General features: G+C 40.3%; 1 protein-coding gene across 1 annotated transcript in view; it reads left to right on the top strand.

The window, feature by feature from the left end:
* Positions 1-25,356, top strand: part of CLTRN (collectrin, amino acid transport regulator) — a 33,154-nt gene extending 7,798 nt beyond the window's left edge. Inside the window, exons 4-6 of the mRNA XM_079765219.1 lie at positions 7,642-7,755; positions 14,270-14,464; positions 24,669-25,356. Of these exons, the coding sequence (XP_079621345.1) occupies positions 7,642-7,755; positions 14,270-14,464; positions 24,669-24,825 (466 nt within the window). The 3' untranslated portion in view covers positions 24,826-25,356. The remainder of the gene's footprint in view (positions 1-7,641; positions 7,756-14,269; positions 14,465-24,668) is intronic.
* Positions 25,357-27,183: the final 1,827 nt, after the last annotated feature.

Below are 27,183 nucleotides of genomic sequence, written 5' to 3'. Positions count from 1 at the left end.
AGGCTGATGCTCTATCCACTGAGCCACACCAGTTAGGGCTACAGTTGGCATATTCTTGATCCAGTATAACACTGACTGACTATGAAAGGGAATGTCTTTTCTAAAGGGAGGCCCTGGCTGCACGCATGCAGGAGGTGCTGGAGAACTGAACCGCTCCAGTCCCCATCAGCCCAAGCAGGCGGTGGGAGAGAAGGCTGGGGATTCAGAGAGGCAGAGGGTGTGAGCCTACAGAGAGGCTGTGGCATTTCCACTCTTTTCCCCATAGCACTCGGGCGGGACTGAGTTCTGATGTGTATACACCGGCAGCCAGGTGGGGTGCTCACAGCTGGGCCCATGCTGAGTTGGTGCCCATGCCGCACCAGTGACTAAGTGTTCAGAGTGATCGCCTTGCTTGTTTCCCTGCCAGCCTCCAGTCAGGTGGAGAGTTGCTCACAGAGAGTATGGTTGGATGTGAGGGGAGAGACTTTTTAATAGCCAGAAGTGACAGGAAAGCTAGCCAACTGCTCCAAATGCCTTCAAGAAGCAAGAGCTGACAGAGCACCAAAGGCAATGAAGATACTGAGATATACTGAATTGAAAATATAGAGTAATTCACTAAAGATAGACAAGAAATAAACAGGATAACGAATACTCTCATTTTCATCTCACCTTTTGCCTGGTCCTTACTACATGGACCTCTTTTTTTTTGTGGTCTACTGAGGCCAGCCTGTTGAATTGCATTGCCGTGGTTGGATCCAGAGAATTAAATTAAGAATAGAAAGTGTAGTATGTGCTAGGCATTGATATTTAAGTGATGGGTAGAGCCAGGTTTCATACAGCTTAGGCCCCCACACCCAATAAGCTGACTCTACCAGAAATTATAGGAGGACAGACTAAATATGATTCTTTTGGAATCATTACTAACAAATGTTTTTCTAAAAAAATCCTTATTGTTGAAAGTATTACATATGCTCCTTTTTTTCCTCCCACTGACCCCTTATAGCGCACCCCCATCCTAGTGCTCATAGTATTTTTTTACAATCCTTGATATCAAGTGGTTTTCTTTTTTTGGATTTTCGTAATAGTAGAATGGAATATGGATAGAAAAATTTAAATGATAGAAAGTTCTGATTTCATTATGCCAGATTACTTGAAGTTTTGTTGGGACTTTAATTGAAGATGACAACCAGGTGTTTTCAAGATTTTACAATAAGATTTAGGCCAGATTTACTAAAATAACTCCACAGGAACTTTGAAATGTTGAAAATCATTTCTATGGAAAATATAATCTAAATTTAAAATTTTACTCAAATATTGGCTTTTAAGATAATCTATCATTTTTAGCAAGAGAGCTAGAAGTCTAACTCAGGCATGCCATTTTCTTTCTGAGTTAATGGTGTAGGGCACAAAATGGGTTTCCTCCTCTGCCTATTCAAGGAAAAGTCTTGTGATCCAAAAAAGGAACAACGTGCTGTTGTATCCATGGTAAGGGGATTAACAGTCTTGTGCTTGTAAGACAGCATCCCAGCTCCTATTTAGTCCTTTTGATTTCCAGAAACAAGAGCCCGATTCTTAGACCCCTTGGATGCAGTTGGCCCTGTCTGGCGCCATTGATGAGAAATGGCAATGGAGCCAATTCTTGGAGAAGCACCTTCAGTCCAGGGCTCCCCACACTTGAGGAAAGGCAGTGACTTTTTTATTTGTTTAACGTCTTAGACTTATTATTATTCATGGAAGCGCCATGCAGGAGGGATACTTAGTATTCTGTGGAAGAAGACCCTATGCAGCTAAAAGTATTGCCCTTTATTTTGGTAATATCAGTCTTAGGTAAATTATGGAAATAGTGCTTCCTAAGATACTACTAGTACAGTGGGGGGAGGGGTATCCTAATAAATACTCGATAAAATTTAATACACAACAGAACACATTTTTAAAATTTTGCATAAGTATTAAAAGCACCCTTATGCTGACAGATGCCATTATCTTGCATTTGAACACAGCTCTTCCTGATTTTCTAAGTACATGTGTATCTGTTATCGCTTTATCCATGAAGCAAGTAAGAACTATTATTAATCCATTGCCTTATTTTATTCTTGTATATCGTTTTAATGTGCTCAGGGAACTTTAAAAATAACTGCTTTGCTCCTGTATTTGTATATGTGTTTGTATTTAATTTGAAAAAAGGTATATTTACAAGAGAGTTGCAGAGATAATGCAGAAAGATTCTGTGTCCCCGGGCCCCTGGGTCCGGGTAGGGCCACACGCCCCTGGGTCTGGGGGAAGCTAGATCCCGGGTCCGGGTGAGGCCGTGTGCCCCTGGATCCGGGTGAGGCTGGGTCCCGGGCCCGGGTGAGGCCACCCGCCCCTGGGTCCAGGTAAGGCCACACGCCCCTGGGTCCGGGTGAAGCTGGATCCCGGGTCCGGCTGAGTCCACGTGCCCCTGGGTCTGGGAGAGGCCACGCGCCCCTGGGTCTGGGTGATGCTAGATCCCGGGTCCGGGTGAGGCCGTGTGCCTCTGGATCCAGGTGAGGCTGGGTCCCGGGTCCGGGTGAGGCCACGCGACCCTGGGTCTAGGAGAGGCCACGCGCCCCTGGGTCTGGGTGAGGCCACGCGCCCCTGGGTCTGGGTGAGGCCACGCGCCCCTGGGTCCGGGTGAGGTCGCTCACCCCCTGGGTCCGGGTGAGGCCACATGCCCCTGGGTCCGGCCGAGACCAAACCAGAGGGAGTCGGACCTGCATTAACAACATTTGTCCACCATCCAGAGCTGAGGGGTCAGTGCCAACATGTACTCATAAGGAACTGGTGGACATTGATATTGGGTCTCAAAAGAACTGTTGGTCCAGAAAGAAACTCACTACAGACTGATTCATTTGCCTGTCAGCATAACTATTATTGCTCGTCTCACATTCAGTTCTTATAAGTATATCTCTAGTGACACATGATTTCGCTCATCTAGGGGAAATGATGAACGACATAGACTGATGAACAACAACAGAACCAGAAACAAGGAGGCATTGATCGGACTATCGGGCCTCAGAGGGAGGATAGGGGAGGGTGGGGGGAGGGGGGAGAGATCAACCAAAGGTCTTGTGTGCATGCATATGAGCCTAACCAATGGTTAAGTTCAACAGGGGGTTGGGGCATCCATGGGGAGGGGTGTGGGATGGGAATGGGGGGATGAGGACAAATATGTGACACCTTAATCAATAAAGAAATTAAAAAAAATTAAAATAAATCACAATCCCAGGGTCAGGGCTTCCCTGTTATTTTAATACTAGAGTCCCGATGCATGAAATTCGCAGCCACAACGGCTTGCCTTGGCCCTGGCAGCCCTGGCTGAGTCCGGAAGGTCGTCTGGAAGGATGTCCGGAAGGTCGTTCGGCTGTCCGGTCTAATTAGCATGTTATGTTTTTATTATTATAGATGTCAGGCATCTTAAGAAGTTCCTTGCCCTAACCGGTTTGGCTCAGTGGATAGAGCGTCGGCCTGTAGACTAAAGGGTCCCAGGTTCGATTCCGGTCAAGGGCATGTACCTTGGTTGTGGGCACATCCCCAGTGGGGGATGTGCAGGAGGCAGCTGATCGATGTTTCTAACTCTCTATACCTCTCCCTTCCTCTCTGTAAAAAATCAATAAAATATATTAAAAAAAAAAAAAAAGAAAGATTCTGTGTCCCAATAGTCTTCAACCTGAGGGTATTTTGTTCCTCCACTGCTCCTGAGTATATTTGGAAATGTCTGGAGGCATTTTGTTTTTCACAATTTGATGTGTTCTTGGCATCTGGTGTGTAGAGCCTAGGCATGCTGCAAAAATCCTTCAAAAGAATAGACAACTCTCACAAGTAAGAATTAGCCAGTGTAAAATGCAGTAGCACTGAGGGTCAGAATTTCTACTCTAGACCCTTCACCCATTTTCCTAATGTTATTATCTATATCTATATCTATATATAAAAGGCTAATATGCAGTGTCCCCTTGGGAGTTTGACTGGGAGACCAGGAGTTTGATCTCTCGCTATGATGTGCGCTGACCACCAGGGGGCAGCACGGAATGAAGGAAGGCCCCGGCCGTCAGCTGGAAGGCCCTGATTGGCTCTGATCACTGGGCAGGCCTAGGGACCCTACCCGTGTATGAATTTTGTGCACCAGGCCTCTAGTGTTAAATAACTAGAATAAATATATCAAAATTAAGAAATTAACATTGGCTCTATGTTATTAAACTGTGGCATTTTTCAGATTTCCCTTTTTTAGACTAATGTCCTGTTTCTGTTCTAGAATCTATTCCTCTTTAAGCTGATCCAATCTAACAGTTTCTCCATCTTCCCTTGTTTTTCATGACCTTGACATGTCTGAAGAGATTTATAAGTGTTTTTCACCTGGGTATAGTACTGATTCCAGCCATGTAGCATATCAAGGTTGCATATGGAAATGGTGTGTTGTTGGGTTATATCTATTATTGGAGATTGTTGTGGCATTTAGAAGGTGGGGATGAGAGATAACCAATTTGGTACCCGTGTCAGGACATTGCCACATAATGAGGAATTTCCTACTCAAAATGCCAGCAGTGTTCTCATTGACACACTAAGATCTCAAGCCCTTTCTAGTCATGTATAGTGAAAAGCCTAGTCTCCAGTCTAGCAAATGACAGGAAGTAATCTTCAAAAGAGAAGCATCATTTGTGGAGTTTCAGTCCAAGATTTTTTGTATCTAATAGTAACTGTCTTCATTGAAAATGTTGGATTTACTCTTTTCATCATCATTTTAATCTTTTGGAAATTTTTATTTCAAATGTTTTTACTTTATTTGCCAAGGTGCTGTATTAAAGCATGAGTTAGCACCCCAAAGAAACACTGAATAAATAACTTGAATTCATAGTAAGAGACAGTGTAGTTCCATGGTGAGGAGGACACGGAGAAGAATTGATGAAGTGTATACATTCCTCTTCCTGATTTATTTTTCTTACAGCACTTCTCCCACCTGGCAGTATGTACATTTATTTACTTGGTTATCTTCTGTCTCCGCCCCTTTAGAAATCAAGCTTCAAGGGAGAATACAGCTATTTTCTGCCTCTAAAGACAAATACCACAAAATTCATGTTTGAGCAGTATTTAAAGAGACTTTAGGTGGAAAGAAAATCATGGGCAAGTGTTCAGATGACCACTTACTTGGTTCCTGGCCTCCTCTCTTATGCCAGCAGTATTACTTGGTGTTTAATTTATATAAATGGCATGTGCTACATATAACATTACACCTCCCATCCTTTTCATTCAATAAATGTATTTTTGAGATTTGTCCTTTTATATGTAAAAGTGTAGCTCTAGTTCAGTAGCTTTCCACTGGAGGTGATCTTTGTCCTTCACGAGATATTTGGCAATGCCTGCAGAAATTTTTGATTGTCACTAGTGGAAGTGGCCTAATGACAACTATTTGAGAGAGGCCAGGGTTGCTGCTAAACATCCTGCAATGCACAGCTCAGCTACCCAACACAGAATTATCTGGCTCAATAGTCCAGATGCCCTGGGCTCTTTCTTTCCTTGAATCTGTGTACTCGCTTGATAGCACAGACCAGATTTACATGATCCATTCCCATACTGATGGACATTGAGGTTGTTCCAGTTCTCAGCTCTGACAGAGTTTGACAGAGAATAGTCTCACTGATGTCTCTCTCTCCCTGTAAGAGAACTGCTGGTAGCTGCACTCTGTTCTAGGAAACACTTCCAGAATGGATGGACCCAAGGACACCCCCCCCCCTCCCTGCACTGCCTGGGATTCCAATTCTCTGCATTTTATCAGCATTTGTTGCTATCTTACTTTTTAATTTTCAGCAACCTGAAGAGCTTAAATGAGTAGCTCATTTAAAAAAATCTTTACATTGTCTGATTATTAATAAGGGCAAAACCATGAATAATTCCCATGCTACAGCATTCTACAAAACTGGGGACAATACTTTTGCCAAGCATGCACTTAATTTTGTTCATCTCTGTATCTTGGGCATGTTTTAAACACACCATTTTGGGAGAAGAAGCTTAACAGTTTCTGCCAGTAGAGGGCACTGTCTCTCGGGGATTCTCCAGTAGGGTCGGTCTCTCTCTCTCTCTCTCTCTCTCTCTCTCTCTCTCTCTCATCAGGGATTCTCCACTAGGGTGACTCTCTCTCTGTCTCTGTCTCTGTCTCTGTGACACACACACACACACCTCCTTCCAAGCCTCCCCACATCCTGGACTATTTGGCAATGACATTTTCACAATGTGGGTATGCTGCTGGCACCTAGAGGTTAGAGACCGGGGACTCTGCTGAAACCCTGCAATACAGAGGACAGCACCCAGCAAGCAAGAGGGAATTATCTGGCCCCAAATGTTAACAGTGCCAAGCTGGGGAAACTGTGGTGTGGAAGAATCCTATTATATGAATCTTTGAAAGAAAGACTATGACAATCTCCAAGATAATAAAGATGCCTATACTTAATGTTTAAAACAAGAACAAACTTTTTAGTATGCACACTGGACAAGCAGGGGTGAAAAATGCCCTCCTCATTAGTATGTTCCTAGGAAAAGGCAGGAGGGGTGGGTGGGGGTCTGGGGCTTGGCAGACCTGCCAGCTGGGATGGTGGAAGGTGACCTGGTAGTATCCTTGACTCATGCAGGGGCAGAGTAGTACTCACCAGGGTAAAAGAACTGTGGGTTTGAATTTTGGGAGTTGGTGGTGGCAGGGCCTCAAGTAATAGGACACCAGCATGACCACACGCTTCCAGTTCTCTCACAGTCTCCAGCCGTGACTGTGACCTGTGCTGGTGGTGTCCTTGCATCAGGGTGGATGACAGACAGGAAAGGCTTAGGGAGGGTAGTGGCATTGTCTTCCTTTCGACCTGTTGCACCAGGAGCAGAGTCTCTGGCCTGGGCACAAAGGAAAGGATCACTCCGTTTTCTCCATACGGGCTTGAAGGCCAATGGCCTGTGCTCTAGGCTTCGCCTCCTTCTCTTGGTGTCTGGGTCTCAACTAGAGTTGTCTGTCAAACTTCCTTTATCCTTTCTTGCATTGGCTGAGAGGCCTCAGTACTGTCTCCTTGGCACAGGGGTCAGGGTGCCCTTGGGTGGGTGGATACATGTGTATGATCAGAGGGAAGCACATTTCCAATTTACAGTTGGAAAGCAGGTAACTGCAAAAACAGTGTTCAAAGGTTTATGGTAAACTGATCAAAGCACTTCAGTTTGGAGGTTGTTATTGGTCCAGCCCAATACCGGAGTGGGAGAGGCACAAAAATAGTGGCCATTAGAGCAACTATTGGATCAAGAGTGGGCAATGGATTTATCTGGATCCAAGAAGCTTCAGTGGTTCAGAGGCCCAGTGTTTGGAAGGCAGGGGTGCTGCCAGCTAACAGGTGATGGAGAGTGAGGTCTCTAAAGCTCTCTACTAAATAATTCTTCTTGATTTTATTTTTTGGTAGAGTCCTTATTTAAGGAGTGGTCCTCAAGTATATGATTTTGAAACAAAAGAAATTTCCTATGTAATTTTATTCTTAATAATACCTCTCTTCATAATGGTAGAAATTACTTTTCATTAATAGCTAAGACATCTCTTAAGATGGCAATAACACCAGAGTGGATAGTCCAATGAAATGTGGCTTAATTTGCTTATGGTGTGTGTTTTTTTCTCCCCATTATCTGCAGAATTTCCCATGTCTTACTTTGCAATGTAACCCGGAGGGTGTCATTCTGGTTTGTGGTTACAGATCCTACGAAAAACTACACACTTCCTGCTGATGAGATACAGTCAGCCATAAGGTAATCACTGTGAAATATGCCTTCTACCAGTAAATCAACCTGTTGATTAATGCAACTCTTTTCATAGGCATTAAAGAAATTTATTTCTGCTTCACAATATTTATTTATTAAGATGTCAAAGGTTTTATTTTGCTAGTTTGTATTAGAGATTATAGATCAGTGGTTCTCATTAAGGGGTACTTTTCCCTCCAAGAGACATTTGGCAATGTTTCCAGATATTTTTGCTGTCACAGCACGGGGCAGAGGGAAGTTTGCCACCAGGCAGAAGTTAGGGATGCTGTTAAACATCCTACTATGCCCAGGACAGTATCTCACAACAAAGAATTATTAGACCCCAAACGTCAATCATGCTGTGGTTGAGAGACCTTGGTTTAAATATTAGCTAAGAATGTTTAGTACTGTCTTTTTTTTTTTTAAAGCAAGAACACCTTGTACAGAACTATTGTGTGATGGTGCATCACATGGATTCTGGAGGCCAAATGTTTAGGTTGTTAATTCTGGTTTTGCTTCTTGCTAATTATTTGAATATAGACAAATTACTTCTCTTTTACTTTCCTTTTTTCATTTATGAAACAAGAATAATATGGTACTCCTAGCTCAGATTTCTTGGGTCTCTAAGAACTTACCTTCCTTAGTCAATGTACAGTCTTTATCTTTAAAAGATACCTTTTAATCTTATTTTGTAATTTTTCAATTACAGTTTACATTTAATATTATTTCATATTGGTTTCAAGTGTACAACATTTCAAGTTAGACAATCATATACTTTACAAAGTGTTCCCTCTGTATTTCAAGTACATATCTGCTACCATACATAGTTATTACAATATTATTGACTATATTCCCTGTGCTATACTTTGCATCCTCATGACTACGTTGTGACTACCAATTTGTAAAAGATACCTTTTTAAAAAAGAGATAAAATTAGGATTCATACAAATAAAAAATAAATTCTATCAAATACTTTATTATTTCATTTGTTAATGAGGAAACTAGTAAAATATTAAAACTAGTTCAAAGGAGACTTCAGGTAAGCATGCATACATAGGAATTGAGGAATGGTGATATTCATTTAAAAAAAGATGCACCGGTTTATTTATCAAGTAGTCATCAATCGTGTTCCACCAAACACAATTCATTTGATTTTGTGTGGACAGGAATCATTTACATTATGTTAGTTTTATATACAACTTACAGATTTGCAAAATAACTCATAAACAAGAAAAGGCAGAAATTATTCAAAAAGGTGTTTTTGCCAGATACTCAGTGATATTTTTTTACCCATTTCAAGATTTATAGTTTTTCCTGACGGTTCCTCTCCTCCTCTCCTTGTGATCATAACAGACTTTGAAAAGGGAAATGTAATCTTTATTTCATAGAAGCATAAGGATGCAATTTGTTTTTATTTCAATTATTGTGCACACTTTATGTGTCAAAACTTCAGATCCCATGCATGATTCATGTTGGGCAAAGGTATATTGGAAGAAACAAACTATAGGGTATCCCAAAAATGCACATACATTTTAGCAGCTGATAGCTCAATTGATGTTTCTTTCTTTTCAGATTTAACCCATTGGAATTAATAATTATTCAAAGTATGTATACATTTTTTTGGGACACCCTGTATTTTCTGGAAAAAAAAAGAAACAAAGTAAATAACTCTCTTCACTATGGATTTCTAGGTTACTAAGGTGTACATTATTGTCTTTACCAAGGAGAAATATCTAGTGAAAGAACTCATTTGCTTTCTGTAAAATATTAACATTTAAGATAATGAGCACATGATCAAATGCCAAAGGTTTTGTGTGAACAATCATCTATTTCCCTTGCTGAAGCAAAGTTATTGATGCCAGGGGTGGGGAACCTTTTATCTGCCAAGGGCCATTTGGATATTTATAACATTATTCGTAGGCCATAGAAAATGTTCAACTTAAAAAATTAGCCTGCTATATTTGGTCAAACATTTCATTAACTCACCATTAATGCTTTGGCAGAGCCAGACCAAATGATTTCGAGGGCCTTATTTGGCCTGTGGGCCAGACGTTCCCCACTCCTGATCTATACCAATGGGAAATGATTTAATCTGCTTTAAATGATGATTTGAACTAAATTGTTCCTACACTTTTGCTACTAAGAATACTGTCAAGATCCACCACTTAGGTAGTAAGAACTAGGAATATTGTATTAGTATTTCACGTTATAAGGGCTTTTATTCAAGCCCTGTGATGTGGGAAGGCTGCAAGGAAAATGAAGGCACTGTGGTTAAACCAGGCCTCAGTTCATGTAAGGAGGAAGAGTGTTTGGGGTGAAGGTAGATATGTAGATGAATATGTTCACTACAAAATGTTTGTTTCAAATAGCAGGAGAAGCTATTCAGGGGGTGAGGATGGCTAATAGAATGGAAATTTATGTCAGGGAATGGATAGGGCTCAACAGGATTATATGAAAATAAAGGAAAATTTCAGGATGCTAAAAAAAGAGCTAGAGGAAGACATGAACAAATGGAAGAATATACCATGTTCATGGATTGTTAGAGTCAACATCATTAAAATGTCCATACTACCCAAAGCAATCTATAAATTCAATGCAATCCCCATTAAAATACCAATGGCATACTTCAAAGACCTAGAACAAATTCTCCAAAAATTCATCTGGAATAAAAAAAGACCCCGAATAGCTGCAGCAATCTTGAGAAAGAAGAACAATGTTGGAGGGATCCCAATACCAGATATCAAGCTATACTACAAAGCCACTGTTCTCAAAACTGCCTGGTACTGGCACCAGAACGGACATATAGACCAGTGGAACAGAACAGAGAACCCAGAAATCGACACAAGCCAGTATGCTCAATTAATATTTGACAAAGGAGGCAAGAGCATACAATGGAGACAAGACAGTCTTTTCAATAAATGGTGTTGGGAAAACTGGACAGATACATGCAAAAAAATGAAACCAGGCCACCAGCTTACACCATACACAATAATAAACTCAAAATGGATAAAGGACTTAAACGTAAGATGGAAAACCATAAAAATCGTAGAAGAAGTCATAGGCAGCAAAATAGTAGACGTTTGTCGTAGCAATATCTTTACCGATACAGCTCCTAGGGCAATGGTAACTAAAGAGAAAATAAACAAATGGGACTACATCAAAATAAAAAGCTTCTGCACAGCAAAAGAAACCATCAACACAACAAGAAAGCCCACTGCATGGGAGAACATATTTGCCAATGTTATCTCCTATAAGGGTTTAATCTCCAACATTTACAGGGAACTCATACAACTTAACAAAAGGAAGATAAACAATCCAATCAAAAAATGGGCAAAGGCCCTAAATAGACACTTTTCGAAAGAGGATATTCAGAAAGCCAAGAAACATATGAAAACATGCTCAAAGTCACTAATCATTCGAGAGATGCAAATCAAAACAACAATGAGGTACCATCTCACACCTGTCAGAATGGCTATCATCAACAAATCAGTAAACGACAAGTGCTGGAGAGGATGCGGAGAAAAAGGAACCCTCGTGCACTGCTGGTGGGAATGCAGACTGGTGCAGCCACTGTGGAAAACAATATGGTGTTTCCTCAAAAAATTAAAAATCGAACTGCCATTTGACCCAATAATACCACTTCTAGGAATATATCCCAAGAAAACAAAAACACCAATCAATAAGGATATATGCACCCCCATGTTCATAGCGGCACAATTTACAATAGCTAAGATCTGGAAACAGCCTAAATATCCATCAGCAGATGGGTTAGAAAACTATGGTACATCTACACAATGGAATACTACGCTGCTGTAAAAAAGAAGGAATTCTTACCATTTGCAACAGCATGGATGGAACTGTAGAGCATTATGCTAAGTGAAATAAGCCAGTCAGTGAAAGAAAAATACCACATGGTCTTACTCATTTATGCATAATAAAGAATATTATAAACTGATAAACAAAAATAGATACAGAGGCAGAGAAGCATAGAACAGACTGTCAAACTACAGTGAAAAGGCTGGGGAGGGTTGTGGGGGGAGGTAAGAAATCAACTGAAGGACTTGTATGTATGCATATAAGCATAATCAATGAATGCAAGACACTGCGGGGGGGGGGGGGGGCGGGGTGAGGGCATGTCCCAGGGGGTAGGGGAGGCCGGGGGAAGGTCAATGGGGAAAAAAAGGAGACATAAGTACTACTATTTGTAATACTTTAAACAATTAAATAAAATTTTAAAAAAAGAAAAGAAAGGAAACAATACCAAGAGGGAAGGATAGAGTGAAAAGAAGGATGTGGTACTTAGAGTGCAGGCAAGAGAAATTTCAAGTCTGAAGGATCTACATAGTTGGGCAAAATAATACTAGTTATACCTAATTTGCCTAACAGTTTTTGCTTCACAGGCATGTTTTCATGCATCTGTGGCATTTAATACCAATGCCAGTCATTTTTGAGTCATTATTCTTATTCCACATTTATAAATGAGGAAATTGAGATTCAGGGAGATTAATTGATTTGCTGAGGCCACCATGCTAGAAAAATAAACGGCGAGGACTTGAACCCAGGCATGCTGCCACCAAGTCCAGTGATTTTTTTTCTCTCTACTAGAGTGTTTACACCTATAGAATCAGGTGAGGGAATGACTGACCAGTTCTAAGATGGCTGTTTTAGCTGTTTTGTGAGGGTCTGCCCATATTCAAGGCCAATCTTGGCTGAAAGATTCTTGTTGATTGATACCTATTGGGGATTTCAGTGGTGGACTGAGGTTTAGTCTGTACTGAACTGGAACTTCTAATCAGCCCGAAAGGTGATAGAATAGCAAAGTGTTAACCGACCAGGTAGATAGGATGAGAATGCAGAGCAACTTTTCATTTTACTCTGACTTAGACCTTAGAATTCATTATTTTGTGGAAATATTTGTGTTCCTGGATTATCAATATTAGGTTGTAAAAAATGAAAACATTCTACAGTTTGGTAAAAATCACATTGACATTATCCCCTGCTGTAGATTATCTGGTTGAGATTATCCTTTATATTAATGAATAATCATGCGTCAGCATAGATTTTTATTTGCTAAAGGAGGTCTTTCCTGATAGCTTGGTGCGGATCAGCAGAGATTCTCAAGCCATTACTGTCAAGTTCAATACCGGCACTGTACAAGACAGTAGTCACCAGCCATATGTGGCTATTGAGCACTTGAAATGTAGCTAGTCCAAGGTTAGATATGCTCTAAGTGTAAAGAACACACTGCATTTCAAATACTTAATACAAAATAAGACGTGAACCAAGGCAATATTGATTATATGTTGAAATTATATTTTCTTATATGTATTGGGAAAATATATTATTAAAATTAATTTCACTTGTTTGTTTTTACTTTTTTTAAAAATGCAGCTCCTAAAAATGTTTAAGTCACACATAAGACTCACATTGTATTTCTGTTTTTCAGGGCTGCTCTAGAGGGAGATGAAGTCAGCTTGTCTAGTGTGAATTCAGTAAAGGCCATACCATATCTCCAAGAAATCTCCTCATCTAGTTTTCAAATTCCAGTTAGAAATTAACTTTTTTTTTTGTTTCAGACAAAGAAGTCTTTATAACCAACCCTTCCCTAAGGCATGTTTCCTAACTGGTGTAACCACCCAAAATGCAGATTTTCCCCAGGAAAAGTAGCACATTTACCTTTATGCTTTCTTGACTTTTGGACTCCTAAAGCACCATTTACTTTAGTCATATAGAACTACTTGCAGTTTACTGAGAAAATCATACTATGCCATGTCTCCATTCCTGTGCTCACTACACAATTTGGTCTAAAGAACTCCTACCTGTTCCTCAAAACACAGTTCAAAAGTTCCTTCTCAGGAAAGCGGCCCTGACTTCTCACTATGATGTCCTTAGCCCTCTGCTGGGCTCCCTAACTGTATCCATATTTGCCTTTTTCATAAAACATTTTGTATTGCACTGTGGTTGTAGAGGGGCTGATCTGTCATCCTTCTAGACTGTAAGGTCTTTGGTATTTTTATTTCACATTGTATCTACAGCACCTAGCACAGTATTTGGTACTTAGTAAGTTTTCCACAAATGTTGGTTGAATTAATGGAGGGAAAAGATCAAACCAATGGGTTTGCAACTGCTCCTGGATTAATGTTTTCTTTTCCTGGTTTTCTTTTGTTCTCGTTCATCATTCACTTGTTAACATATAATTTTATCTTTTGGGGCTGTTGGTATTTATGCAAATCACCTTAAATAGATTCTTGTCATTTTAATCTAGATGCTACCCTCTTAGGAAATAAAACATGGTGGGCAGAGCTCAAAGTTCAGGACTTCTGGTTACTTCTAGAACATTTGCAACAAGGGAGAGCAGTAGTGTATAGAAGAGCACCTCTCTGACAGTGAGCACAGCAACTTATGAAAAGAATACCACAGCATGAATGCCCTCGTGAAACTGTCTAATCATGGAGAGATAGGTCTACATTTTCTAATTTTTTTCTGTCTTGTTTTGTTTGTTTTTATTGTCATTGTATTTTAGAATGAATAGGAACCGGATCAACAATGCCTTCTCTTTGAATGACCAGACTCTGGAATTTTTAAAAATTCCTTCCACTTTTGCACCACCCACTGACCCATCTGTGCCCATCTGGATTATTATATTTGGTGTGGTATTTTGTATCGTCATAGTTGCAATCACACTATTGGTTTTATCAGGAATCTGGCAACGTAGAAGGTAAGATATTGAAAGGGAATGATTAAAGAGTGTTTTTCTGTTTGCTCATGACTTAGAAAAATAAGGAGAGGATTTGTCCCTAGCTGAAGATAATGCCTTATATCTGAAACTTTGAAAAAAAATGGTGATTTAAAAAATATCACCTATGCTCTTGTATTTAGAGACTTTTTGGAGTCCAATGTCCTTTATTTAATTATGCTTCTTTCTATTACTATAATTCTCTCTATTCTACATATGAATGTTACATATCCTGAGTCAATTTTAAATCTACGTTATGATTTTATAAGCTAGATACACAGAGCTAAGACTTTTTGGGTGGGCAGAGTTAGTCTTTAGTAGTCCTCCACCTCCAAATGCCAGCAGTTCCAGTTATTTCCTCCCCACCTTGGCCTACCTCTTCTTGGCCTAGTGCCTGTAGCCGCCATCTTGGCCCAGATTCTTTTTGGCTGTTTTATACTTCCTCCCTTTGATGGATGCTCATCCCTCTAGTGCTTATGGTATGATATAGAATTGCATTCCTTAAAGTGGCCTTTGAATAAACTCCCTGAATCACTTGGCTTTATCACAGACCCACTAAATTAGAATTTATTAAAATGGGATGCATTTTAATAAATATTCCGGTTACTTTATTTTTTTTTAATTTAATAAATCTTTATTGTTCAGATTATTACAATTGTTCCTCTTTTTTCCCCATAGCTCCCCTTCACCCGGTTCCCACCCCACCCTCTGCCCTTACCTCCCCCACACTGTCCTCATCTATAGGTGTATGATTTTTGTCCAGTCTCTTCCCGCACCCCCCCACACCCCTTTCCCCCTGAGAATTTTCAGTCCACTCCCTTTCTATGCCCCTGATTCTCTTATATTCACCAGTTTATTCTGTTCATCAGATTTTTTATTCACTTGATTTTTAGATTCACTTGTTGATATGTATTTGTTGTTCATAATTTTTATCTTTACCTTTTTTTTCTTCTTCTTCCTCTTCTTAAAGAATACCTTTCAGCATTTCATATAATACTGGTTTGGTGTTGATGGACTCCTTTAGCTTTTTCTTATCTGTGAAGCTCTTTATCTGACCTTCAATTCTGAATGATAGCTTTGCTGGGTAGAGTAATCTTGGTTGTAGGTTCTTGCTATTCATCACTTTGAATATTTCTTGCCACTCCCTTCTGGCCTGCAAAGTTTCTGTTGAGAAATCAGCTGACAATCGTAGGGTGCTCCCTTGTAGGTAATTAACTTTTTCTCTTGCTGCTTTTATTATTCTCTCTTTGTCTTTTGCTCTTGGCATTTTAATTATGATGTGTCTTGGTGTGCTCTTCTTTGGATTCCTTTTGTTTGGGGTTCTGTGCGCTTCCTGGACTTGTAAGTCTATTTCTTTCACCAGGTGGGGGAAGTTTTCTGTCATTATTTCTTCAAATAGGTTTTCAGTATCTTGCTCTCTCTCTTCTTCTGGCACCCCCATAATTCAGATGTTGGTACACTTGAAGTTGTCCCAGAGGCTTCTTACACTATCTTCAAATTTTTGGATTCTTTTTGCTTTTTGCTTTTCCAGTTGAGTGTTTTTTGCTTCTTTGTATTTCAAATCTTTGACTTGATTCTTGCGTTCCTCTAGTCTGCTGTTGGGTCTCTGTATAATATTTTTTATTTCAGTCAGTGTATGTTTAATTTCTAGTTGATCCTTTTTCATATCCTCGAGGGTCTCATTAAATTTATCGGCCTTTTCTAGGAAATTCTTAAAAAACCTTATAACCGTGGTTTTGAACTCCATATCCAGTCGTTTGTTTTCCTCCATTTCTTTCGTTTGTGATCTGTTTCTTTGTCTCTGCATTTTCGCTGCTTCCCTGAGTTGGTAGGGTAGCTTTGTGTGCTAGGTGTCTTATATGGCCCAGTGGCTCGGCCTCCCCAGTTACTTGAGGTGGACGCTCTTGGTGCACCCCTTTGTGGACTGTGTGTACAGCCTTGTTATAGTTAAGTCTTGATTGTTGTTGGTATCACTGGGAGGAATTGACCTCCAGGCCAATTGGCTGTGAGGATCAGCTGTGTCTACGCCAGGAGAACTTCTGTGCTGGAGACAGCCTTATGAGACAAGACTTGCAAAATTGCAAAAGCCTCTGTGCTCAGCTTGGATGGGACGGATTCTCAGGGCTGAGCAGACAGTCTTGGCTTCCCGTCAGCCCTGCCCTATGATGCCCCTGGGTCTCAGTGTCCCTCGATAATTACTGCAAACACCTCGAAGAGTAAGCCACCCTTGAGTTTCTCCCGCTGCCAGACAGTCCAGTTTCTCCCCCAATGAATCTGGATTCCCAGATTCTCGCCCGGAACTGGAGTTCAGTGTAGTGGGGGAGCTTCTGTTTCCCACCTGCTAGAGAAAGCCAGCGGCACACTCAGCAGTCAGTCCTCTCTGCGCACTCTCGCGTGCCTCCAGACCTCTGCCTTTCGCGGCTCCCCTGAGTTTCCGCCTGACAGTCCAGATTCCCCCCGTATAAGCCTGGGCCCCCAGGGTCTCGCCCGGAACTGGGGTCCAGTGCAGTCAGAACTGGGGTTCAGTGCAGTCAGGAGCTTTTATTTCCTTCCCGCTAGAGAAAGCCAGCCAGGCACTCAGCCGCCTGTGCGCATGTCTCTGCACCTCAGCCTTTTGCAGCTCCTCTGATTCTCCATGTGCTTTCCTCTTTCTTCTGGTTATAGAATTTCCACTCAGCCAGCTTTCCTGTGGTTCTGGATGATGTTCATTTTGTCCTTTAGTTGTAGTTTTGAAATTGTTGTGCGAGGTAGCAGTTTAGGTGTTTACCTATGCCGCCATCTTGGTTTCTCCCCGGTTACTTTAATTAAATTAGTTTGACAGCTTCCAAGTTAGCACCTTATGAGTGGAAATCTATTCATAAGGTGCTAACTTGGAAGATTTCCACTCCTTGAGTTTATTTACCTGGATTCTAGAATACTTGAAATTTTGCTGTCTAAATGATTGATATTACTTTAAGAGAGAACTTCAGACTAGAGGCGGAGTTAGTAAGGTTGTGGGGCAGGGTGAGAAGAGACAGGATTTCTCAGCCTGATGAAAGGAGAAAACTTTGTTTACAAGTACCTCTGATACAGAGGGGAAGTGGAGGGAGGCCTCAACTCTTCACTAGACACTTGATGCTTCTAAACCTTTTTTTCTGATACCGAGAAAGGAAAATTCTGATAAGTGGGACATGCATTGTTTTCAAAAGGGTTGATGCCAGATAGGACATGTAAGATCTGTTTGGCCAAGTGTGTGTTCAACTCAATGTTTCTCCTGAGGTTTGCTACTTTCCATATGTTTCACCTTAGTTACTAACACAAAGGAATCATTTTAAATCATGGGCTTTATAATTTTTCATAAATGATAAGTGAAATGCTGTGGAATAAATGTGATTTATGTCTAGTCCCAAATGAAACTCAAAGATTGAGATCAAGTTGTGCTTGCTTGATTTTCTTGAGCTTGGCATGATATGTAATACAAAGAAACTTGGTACAAGTCGTTTATTATGTTTTTTTTTAATATTAAGAAATATTACCTGTAATATTTGAATACTTACATTTAATATTTTACAGTTTTGCATTAATCCTAAAATGCTATAATTCTATGGCTTCTATTGATTGTAACCTTTATGGGTTAACTTTATCTCCTTGTTTCCCAATATAGTATCGGAGTTTAAAAAATGGACTCTGGAGATAAACTGCTTAGATTCCAAGTATTTATCACCTGATTCTGCTCTTATATATAATCCATTAACTGTATGGATATCAGGAAGCACAGGCAATGAGTCAGGGAAATCAAGCTCAGGAGAATATGGTTTGTGGTGCTAGAATCATGTTGGTTAATTTTTTTTCTCTTTGTGTAGATAACTTTGCTAGAGCAACAGTGAGGTATACTAGAAATAATTAACTTGGTGGGGTAAAAAGAATTAATGCAGTAAAGTGCTTAGAGTGGTGCCTGGCATACAGTGAGCGCTCAATAAGTGTGAGCTGTTACTATTATTTTATTATCCTGCCATTTGCTGGCCTTTCAGCTAGTTTGTGCTGGGATCAGCTCTTTCCTTCTGAGTAGATTCTACAGTAATATAATAATTGGGTGTGTGGCATCATAATCTGTTGCCTGGGAGAAGTGAGGCGGTTGTCACAGCTTTGCCTCCACAAATTCATTTCATGTTCAAACTAGGAAAACAGATGGACAAATCTCTTTGTAAACCTGGAGAGCATCAATAATTAGCAAATATAGTCAGGACAATTATGACAGCATTCTGAAGATAAATTGATTTGTTGTGTTTTAAGTTTGCTATAATCTGGTGGGTTTCTCTTGCGCAAAGTATTATTTCAAAGTGAGGAGAGGGTGTAGTTTGAAGTGGGGAGAGCCCTAATAATTGTGATGAAAGCCTTTTCTAATCATGGAAAAGATATGATCTGTCCCTAAAACTTTTAGTCTTGAGGGAGACAAGATGAACTGCATATGCTTCACAATGATGTCTGTACTAGATCTAGGACTAGCTCCAGCCCAGATGTAGATGTTTTAGTTCTCTTGTCACCCTTATGATGATGATGATGATGATGATGGTGTTTGAGTAATAATGATGATAGTGATGGTGAATGATGATGTTGACAATGATGGTTATAATAGTGAGGGTGATGTGATAATGGTAATGGTGATGATGTCAATGATGTGCTGTGTGTGTTTTAGTAGAAAGAGCACTGGATCAATACTATTGATTTTGGGTTCCAGTCTCAGGCCCTGGCATTTATTAGCTGAGTGAGCTTGAGTACATCACATATGGAAAATGAGAATAATATTTTTCACCTAGCTCCCTAATTGTTGCAGAAATTTTAGAGCTAATAATTGTCTTTTTCTTTGCTGTTCTTAAATGTGCATACTCAATAGGAATCAAATATGTGTTTTGAGTGAAGCCTGTGAGACTAAATAGAGTTCTAGGTCCACTGCTTTCACCAATCTTGTTGCATTCTGAAAGACAAGTTACTCTACATATTTGAATCTTAGCTCAAATATGAAAAGTAGGGATACCAATACATTCTTCATAATATTGCAATGGGAATTAAAGGAAATGATGTATGCAAAGCACTGGTTTCTGCCATGTAAGAGATACTAATTAGTATTATGGCTATCACATGGCAGATATAAAGCGACCTGCCTACAGATATATGGTTAGAAAGTTTAAAACAAGGCAGGCTTGATCCCAAAGCCCACCAATCTCACTGTGCTGCAATGCCCACTGAAATTGTTCCAGCAACACGATTTTCCCCAGGAATCATCCGTATTATGAGGACAGCCCCAATTCTTCAATAATTTATTATGTTTTAAAAATCATATTTGTCTATCTTTTGTTGTTTTAATGGCTATTCTTGGGCCTTGTCTCTTCAGCCCTATCTTTTTGAAGGAAGACAGAAGTACTCCACCACTACTTTATCTTGAGCAATCCCTATTCATTAACACCCCCTAGTTCTGAGGGACATGTGATACTTCTTTTGTCCCCTATTCTCTCTAGATCTGTGGGAGATTATTCACTCTCAAGGCTCCTAGGGGCTAGTTTCAGGTATTTTAGTCACTTAAAAATATCTATATATCTGTATATTGTTGATTTCAGAGAGGAAGGGAGGTGGAGAAAGATAGAAACATCAATGATGTATGAGAATCATTGATCAGCTGCCTCCTGCACACCCCACACTGTGGATCAAGCCCATAACCGGGCACATGCCCTGACCAGCCATCAAACCGTGACCTCCTGGTTCATAGGTCGACACTCAACCATTGAGCCATGCCAGCTGGGCCAGTCACTTTTTTTATTATTCTCTTCCTGAACTACCTGACATTGCAGGAACAGCAGAAGTCATTTAACACTTCATTTTATTTTTCAGGATTTTTTTTTTTTCAGAACAACAAATCAGAATGATTCAGAAAGATAGTTAAGTTTTATTATTCTTAGTAGAAGCAATGCACAGGCAGTGAATCAGTTTATTACAGTACACACTATGAAACGTGACAAAGTGCTGTATTACTACTGTAAGATCACCTTTGAACTGCTTATCATCTCCACCAGCCAGAATGTTCCTGACGCTGCAATTTGTGAAGCCCAGCAATGTCAAGACTCTGTACAACTGACTCTAAGGTCACAAAAGAACAATATGTACCTACTTAGCCACTGACACAGCTAAGTTTGCTAAATTTCCACAGCAATTTCACTCAGAATCTTTTTTGGTTGAGAAATCCTTCTTCTAAAAAATATAAACTTGTCCTCATCTGTTTGCATCTTCCTTTTTAGTTCCTCCCCATTCCTTTGTGATGACGGATGGATTATTTTTCCTTTGTGGTTGAGGAGAGGGAGGCAAGATTCCTTGCAGTGATCTGCCTGGATTCAGCTCTCTGCAATTTTTCTTCTAATTCCATAAAAACATTTTTAAAGTGAAGAAACTGGTAAATAAATACTGGCAGCTGTTATTTCCAACACTGTGTTGCATTGCCACCTACTCCAGACTGCTCCATCCACTAAGATTTTTGTAATATGGCTTTCATACTTAACACAGAAATTTTAGGGTAAGATTGGACTGTTTAAAATCTCCTTATTGTTATGGATATTATTATTTACTCCAAGCCCAATCAAGAGTGACTTGGGGGAAAATTGATTGAGCTAGGCATTTTTAATGATAATTTATAAATATACATTTGTTTCCAGGGCTTCATCCCTACTGAAATACCACTCCTCTCTTTTATAATCCATGAAAAATGGAGGGAGGGAGCATGAGTGAAATTTGGAGGTTTTCCCTTTTATTGAATCTATTCTTTTCACTTTAGGACATGGACTGTGTCTCTTCCAACATATAGTAGGCACTTAAAACATAGTTATTGAATGAATGTTGGGTACTATGAGTGAAATGATGAGATTGATCATTATAGAATGTCAGTTTGGTTTTTGGTTTTTTGCTTTCTGGAGGACATGGAAAGTAACAATACTCCTGTCCAGAAGAGGAGGGGCCAGAGTATTCTAATCCTCTGGTAGGTGACATCATCTGGCAGGAGGACCTTCTCATCACATGAAACTCTATGCCCACCCCAACCTGTGTTCATCACTGATTGCTGGGGCCTGGAATAGCCATTGTAGTGCCTCACTCTGAGGATGGAGAAACACAGAAGCCTATCCTTTCCTAGGTCTCTGGGACTATAACCCCCAACTTTCAACCCAGCATTGGGTCTTATAGTGACACATTTGACAGAGGCATATAAAATGGCACAATACTTTCATGTGATGACAGTGGGATCTACAGTATTGGATGCTACTTTCATTATGAACTATAGCTATTTGAAATTATCTAATAAACCACCAACAAAGCCTGGCAAAATCTATACTGACTCCTAATTCCTAAGGTAGGATAATGAATATTTTCTTCCATCCATTTGAAAAAATAACAAGAGATACAGGAAATAACACATATGTATGTTTCCTTCCTTCCTTCCTTCCTTCCTTCCTTCCTTCCTTCCTTCCTTCCTTCCTTCCTTCCTTCCTTCCTTCCTTCCTTCCTTCCTTTCTCTCTCTCTCTCTCTCTCTCTCTCTCTCTCTCTCTCTCTCTCTCTCTCTCTCTCTCTTCAGTGGATCCCATTCAAGATATACCTTTGGGTACTGTCTGAATAACAGTCCATCCGTCCGTCCATCCATCCATCCACTAACTTTTTATCCAGCCAATCAGTCATTGATATACATTGATTGATCCATCCATTTACCCTCTGTATAGCTAGCTAGCCAGCCACCTATGTGTCTGTTCATCCAATTCTAAGCCCACTCTGTGCTGAGTCCAGATTCGCTGTTTTACAAAATATCTTTAAATTTATTTGGATTTCGATTACTCTGATTACTTCCTCCTGAGAGATTAAGGTAAAAAAAAATTGGTGATGGGGTGGGGCAGGATCACAGAATTACATATATAATATATAATTTTAGTGTGTCACATCTGGAGGCACTTGTGAATTTGTCTCATTTGTTGGTGATGTTCACCAAAATTCCTCCCTTGACAAAATACAAATGTCTCTTTATAATTAGTACATTGCTTTTGGGGGTGATATATTGAGACCATGTAAATATCCTGTTCCCTAACCATTTCTCACTCAGTGGTTTCGTATCCATTGATGAGCCTCATTAGAATAAACTACTATAGTGGTGATTTTCTGTCATTCCTTCTATATCAGCTATGATTCTTTCATAAACACAAGCTCTCTCTTTTCTCTCTTCCTACTCCATATTATTTAAAGCATATTGAAGTGGACTTTCATATAGGACTAATAGGAAACTACCTCAGTCATTACTGGGGCATCTTCACCACCTCCTCACCTTCCAGAGTCACTAAGGTTCTAAGGCACTTCCATAGTGGTGAGTGTCTGTCCCAGTCACCACAGCAATGCCTATCATCCCAGACATGTGATCATTCAGGTCTGCCTCTTTGGAGTTTTCTTAGATTCCTGGGACAATAGAATCTTTGGTAAGTCTGGAAGCTTTGTGCTTCACATCATGTTTCCACTGTGCCCCAACACTTGTGATAAGCCTCAGGGAAACTCCTCCTCCCTGTGATTGCCTAGAGGTACCCACCTCTCTTTTTTGCCCCTTACCTCTATGATATCAAGCATAATTGGTTCAACTGTTTTGGTCTTTCACAAAAGACAGGAAGAACCTTTGAATTAAAGGCTATAGCTTTCCACACTCCAAGGAAATATTAAGGGCCTGGTTACCACTTGGGTTGGGGTAGCAGTGTCTACAAAGAATCTGAGAGTGAAAACTCAAAATTTATCCCGTCATGTAGTATTTTTGAAATGACCTGAAATTATAGCTACGAGTTGTAATGTAATCAGTAAAATGTGTTTTGAGTTCCAAAAACATGGCTTACAAATAAATACAATTGTTTTGTAATGAGTAGAGCCAAGCAGTGATACCTACAATTTATAATATTTACTTCCTTTCTCTAAAGTAATGTGAGTTTGCTTCTTCACAAGCCATTTCAATTTGATTTTCACTCAACATTTGCAGACCATTTATTTATCAAATCCTGTGAGAGGAATTTATTACTTTTTTAAACTCAATTTTTGTGAAGTTCTCCTAGAGCCAAATTTTTTAACTTACCAATTATTTTCCTCATATTCCTACATTCAATTTGTGTGTTAATGTAATGTATATATGTGTGTATACAAACGTAAGCATTTATATAAATATACATATGTATTCATATGTATATATATATGTATGTATTCCAAGTAAGATAATTCATTTTGATCAATATGTATAGGTCATCCATGAAGACTTCTTATCTTAATAGCATCTTTTCACCACATCAGCTCTTTATGATCTTTGAAACTTATTTGAAAACTAGGGGCCCAGTGCACAAATTTGTGCACCTTGAAAGGAACTGTGGGCTGCGAGGCTGCAGTGGGCACCATCGGCCCATCCTCCACACCCCTGCCCAACCCCTCCCACTGCGGCCCCTGGTCCCCTGTCTACCAGCAGTCTTACTTCCTCCCCTCCCCCGCCATTGCTCCCACATGCGGATGGAGCCAGTTCTGCTTGCACCTGCTGATGGTGTGGAGTGATTGGGGCCGGTGCTGGCAGCAGGTGCTAGTGGGGCTGTTGCCATCAGCAGGTGTGAGTGGCGGCCACTGCCCCAATCGCCCCTCAGGAGCAGGGGAAGGTGCAGAAGCCCTTAGGGACAATCGGGGCTGGCAGCTGCTGGCGCTGAGCGATTGGGACCAGCGCTGGGCATCAGCAGCAGGTGCGAGTGGCGGCTCTGGTGCTGGCAGCGGGTGTGAGTGGGACTGGCACCAGCAGCAGGTGCAAGCACCGGGTAGGACCGTGGCGTGTGGGAGCAAAGAATTTTCAGTAACCACCAGAGGTTTGCCCTGATAACAGCGACCGGCACCCCACCTTGGTCTGGCACCCCTGCTCACCTGCTCCACCATCCCACCACGGCCAACACCCGCCATGTTCCGCGCATGCCTCCTGGTGGTCAGCGCACATCATAGCGACCAGTTGTTCGGTTGTTCGCCATTCGGTCTATTTGCATATTAGGGTTTTATATATATAAATAAATAGCATAAATTTTCCATCATTCTAAATTTCCTCTTTCCTTTCCTGCTTTCCCTATTTGTGTAAAAGACCATGCTTTCTCCTCCTAGATCCCAATAACTCTTTTTATGTGCATTTAGGAAGAACAAAGGACCATCTGAAGTAGATGACACTGAAGATAAGAGTGAAAACACGATCACAATTGAAAATGGCATCCCCTGTGACCCCCTAGATACGAAGGGATGGCACATTAATGACACTTTCATGACAGAGGATGAGCGGCTCACTCCTCTTTGAAGGGCTGCTATTCTGCTTCCCAAGAAACTCAACACATGTTTCTGTGCAACTGTTGAGCACCACAAATTATTAAGGGCAGATTACATATTTTGTTTCACCATTCTTCTTTTGTAAGAAAATTTGAATATGCATGAAAATGAAAGGCAATCAATAATACCTGTGAAGACCATTGGAATCATAAGCTGTTGACTACTCCCAATATTCTAAAGTATTTCCCTGAAAACACAGTGTGTAAGTGTAGTCATTTGGTGTTTGTAATTATTGATTTAGAAGTCCATCAGTATTTAAGCATTTTCAAAAATAAGGACTATATATATTTTAAACTCTGAAGACCTAAGGAAAAATATTTTTTCCAATGGAGAATCCCTATAATATTGTGTGGAAATAATTATGAATATTATTTATATCATTCTGTATATGACTAAGCATGGATAAAATTAATTATTGTACATGGGATGGATAAAAATGGAAGTATTGATAAACAAGGTAGAATTTGATCCTGTTATAACAACCGTTGCTTGTGTATTTTCTGTCAACCGCTACTAGTGCAGCTCTATTTGACTTTTTCTGCAATTTGTTGAAGTACAATCTATACTAAATAAAGTGCTAATTATTTTTTTGATTATGTGACTGTGGTCTGAGGTTTATTTTTACACTGTGAAACAGTAAGCCTAATTTTTATTATATTTAATCTGTTCTACAGACCTAGAAATGAATTATTTTTGTTGTGTGTATCCTTCCTTGAAGACATCTTGTACTTTTTAGAATTGGTTTTCCATTCAGATAGGCCATGTGTCATTCTAAATGCTAATAATTATTATACATTTATTAATAGAAAATTTGCTACTCAGTCTCCGACTGCTATCACCCATAGTTGATGTTACAGCAACAGTCTCTAGCTCACTTCCCTGCCTCCAGTACTGCTCCCTGGGTATCGACTCTAAGATAGATACTTGCATGAAGGTTTATTGAGGTCTGCTCTCAGGAAATACACCTGTAAGAAGTGAGGAAGGCGCGAGTGTGGCAGACAGACTTTAAGATACCTACCATCTCCTGATGTTTACACCTCCATGCAACCTGCACTCCTTGAGTGAGGATGGGACCTGTGACTTGCTTCTAATGAATAGAATACAGCGAAGGTGATGAGCCATCACTCCTGCAATTACTTTATATTATGTCTAAGCAGACTTGTTCTAGAGCCTCTCCTCGATGGCTTAAGTAAGTGGCCATTGGGAAAGCCCATATGAAAGGAACTGAGCAGCCTCTAGGAATTGCTGCTGGCACTGAAGGAAGCCTCTAATCAATAGCCAGCAAGAAGCTGGGGTCCTCAGTCCTACAAACACAAGGAAATTGATTCTCTTAACAACTGGGGTCAAGTCTCTAGGTAAGAATAGTCTGGCCAACACTTTGCAGCCTGAGCAGAGGATCCAGTTACGCTGACCCATGGGCATTTTGAGATGATCAATATGTTTTTTAAGGCACTAAGTTTGAGGTAATGTGTTATGCAGCAATAGGAAACTAAAAAGTAGGATTAGGCAGAGGAAGAAGTGACCAATAACATGGTTACCACAGAAGCCTCAGCAGATCCTTCAGGGAGGTTAGGAGCTGAGTTTGTCCCTGATTGAGTGAGGTAAGATGGATGGCCCTTTGTATCTCATTAGCCACTTACGGCCATGGGTGCTGTCTGGGAGAGGGTCTGCCCTTGGGAAAGATAGCTCCCTGTGGCTGGGGACAATTCCCATTGAAGGACTCAGATGTGAGACTTTTAAAAGCCAATATTTTCAGAAGCTGAGGGTATATGTACATGGGCCCTGAAGAGAAGGCCTTGTGGACCCCCAGAATGTCCACCACACCCTTTCCAGTCCATTGGCTACAATATAGCTTGAATGAATATCCAAAATGAAAACCTAATCCTGTTGGTTCCTAACGTAGAAGCTTTTATTTTTATTTATTTTAAAAATTATATTTATTGGAGGTGACATTGGTTGATAATGGCATCATATAATTTTCAGTTGTACATCTTATAATTTAACATCTGTATACTCTGTTGTATGCTCACTAAATGGCATCTTATTTTCTTTAGGATAAAGCCAGACTTCTTAACACTGGGCCAACTGTAGTTTTACCTTTACTTTCCTCTCTAACTTCATCTCTCACCTTTTCTTCCTTTTCTATATCTTTGCCTTTCTTTCATCAATCATAATAGTTCCCTCACGTCTAGGTCTTTGAACAAGGTGTACCCTCTACCTAGAACACTCTTCTGTATCTCTCAGCTACTGTTCCAGCTTATCCTTAGGGTCTATCTCACTTAAACATCTTGCCTTCCTAGAGGTCTTTGCTGGATGTCCTGGCTTTGTG

This window comes from Cnephaeus nilssonii (assembly GCF_951640355.1).
Source record: "Cnephaeus nilssonii genome assembly, chromosome: X".
NCBI classification, from domain to species: Eukaryota; Metazoa; Chordata; class Mammalia; order Chiroptera; family Vespertilionidae; genus Cnephaeus; species Cnephaeus nilssonii.
Note: the sequence above shows the minus strand (reverse complement) of the source record. Positions and strands in the feature narration are given on the sequence as shown.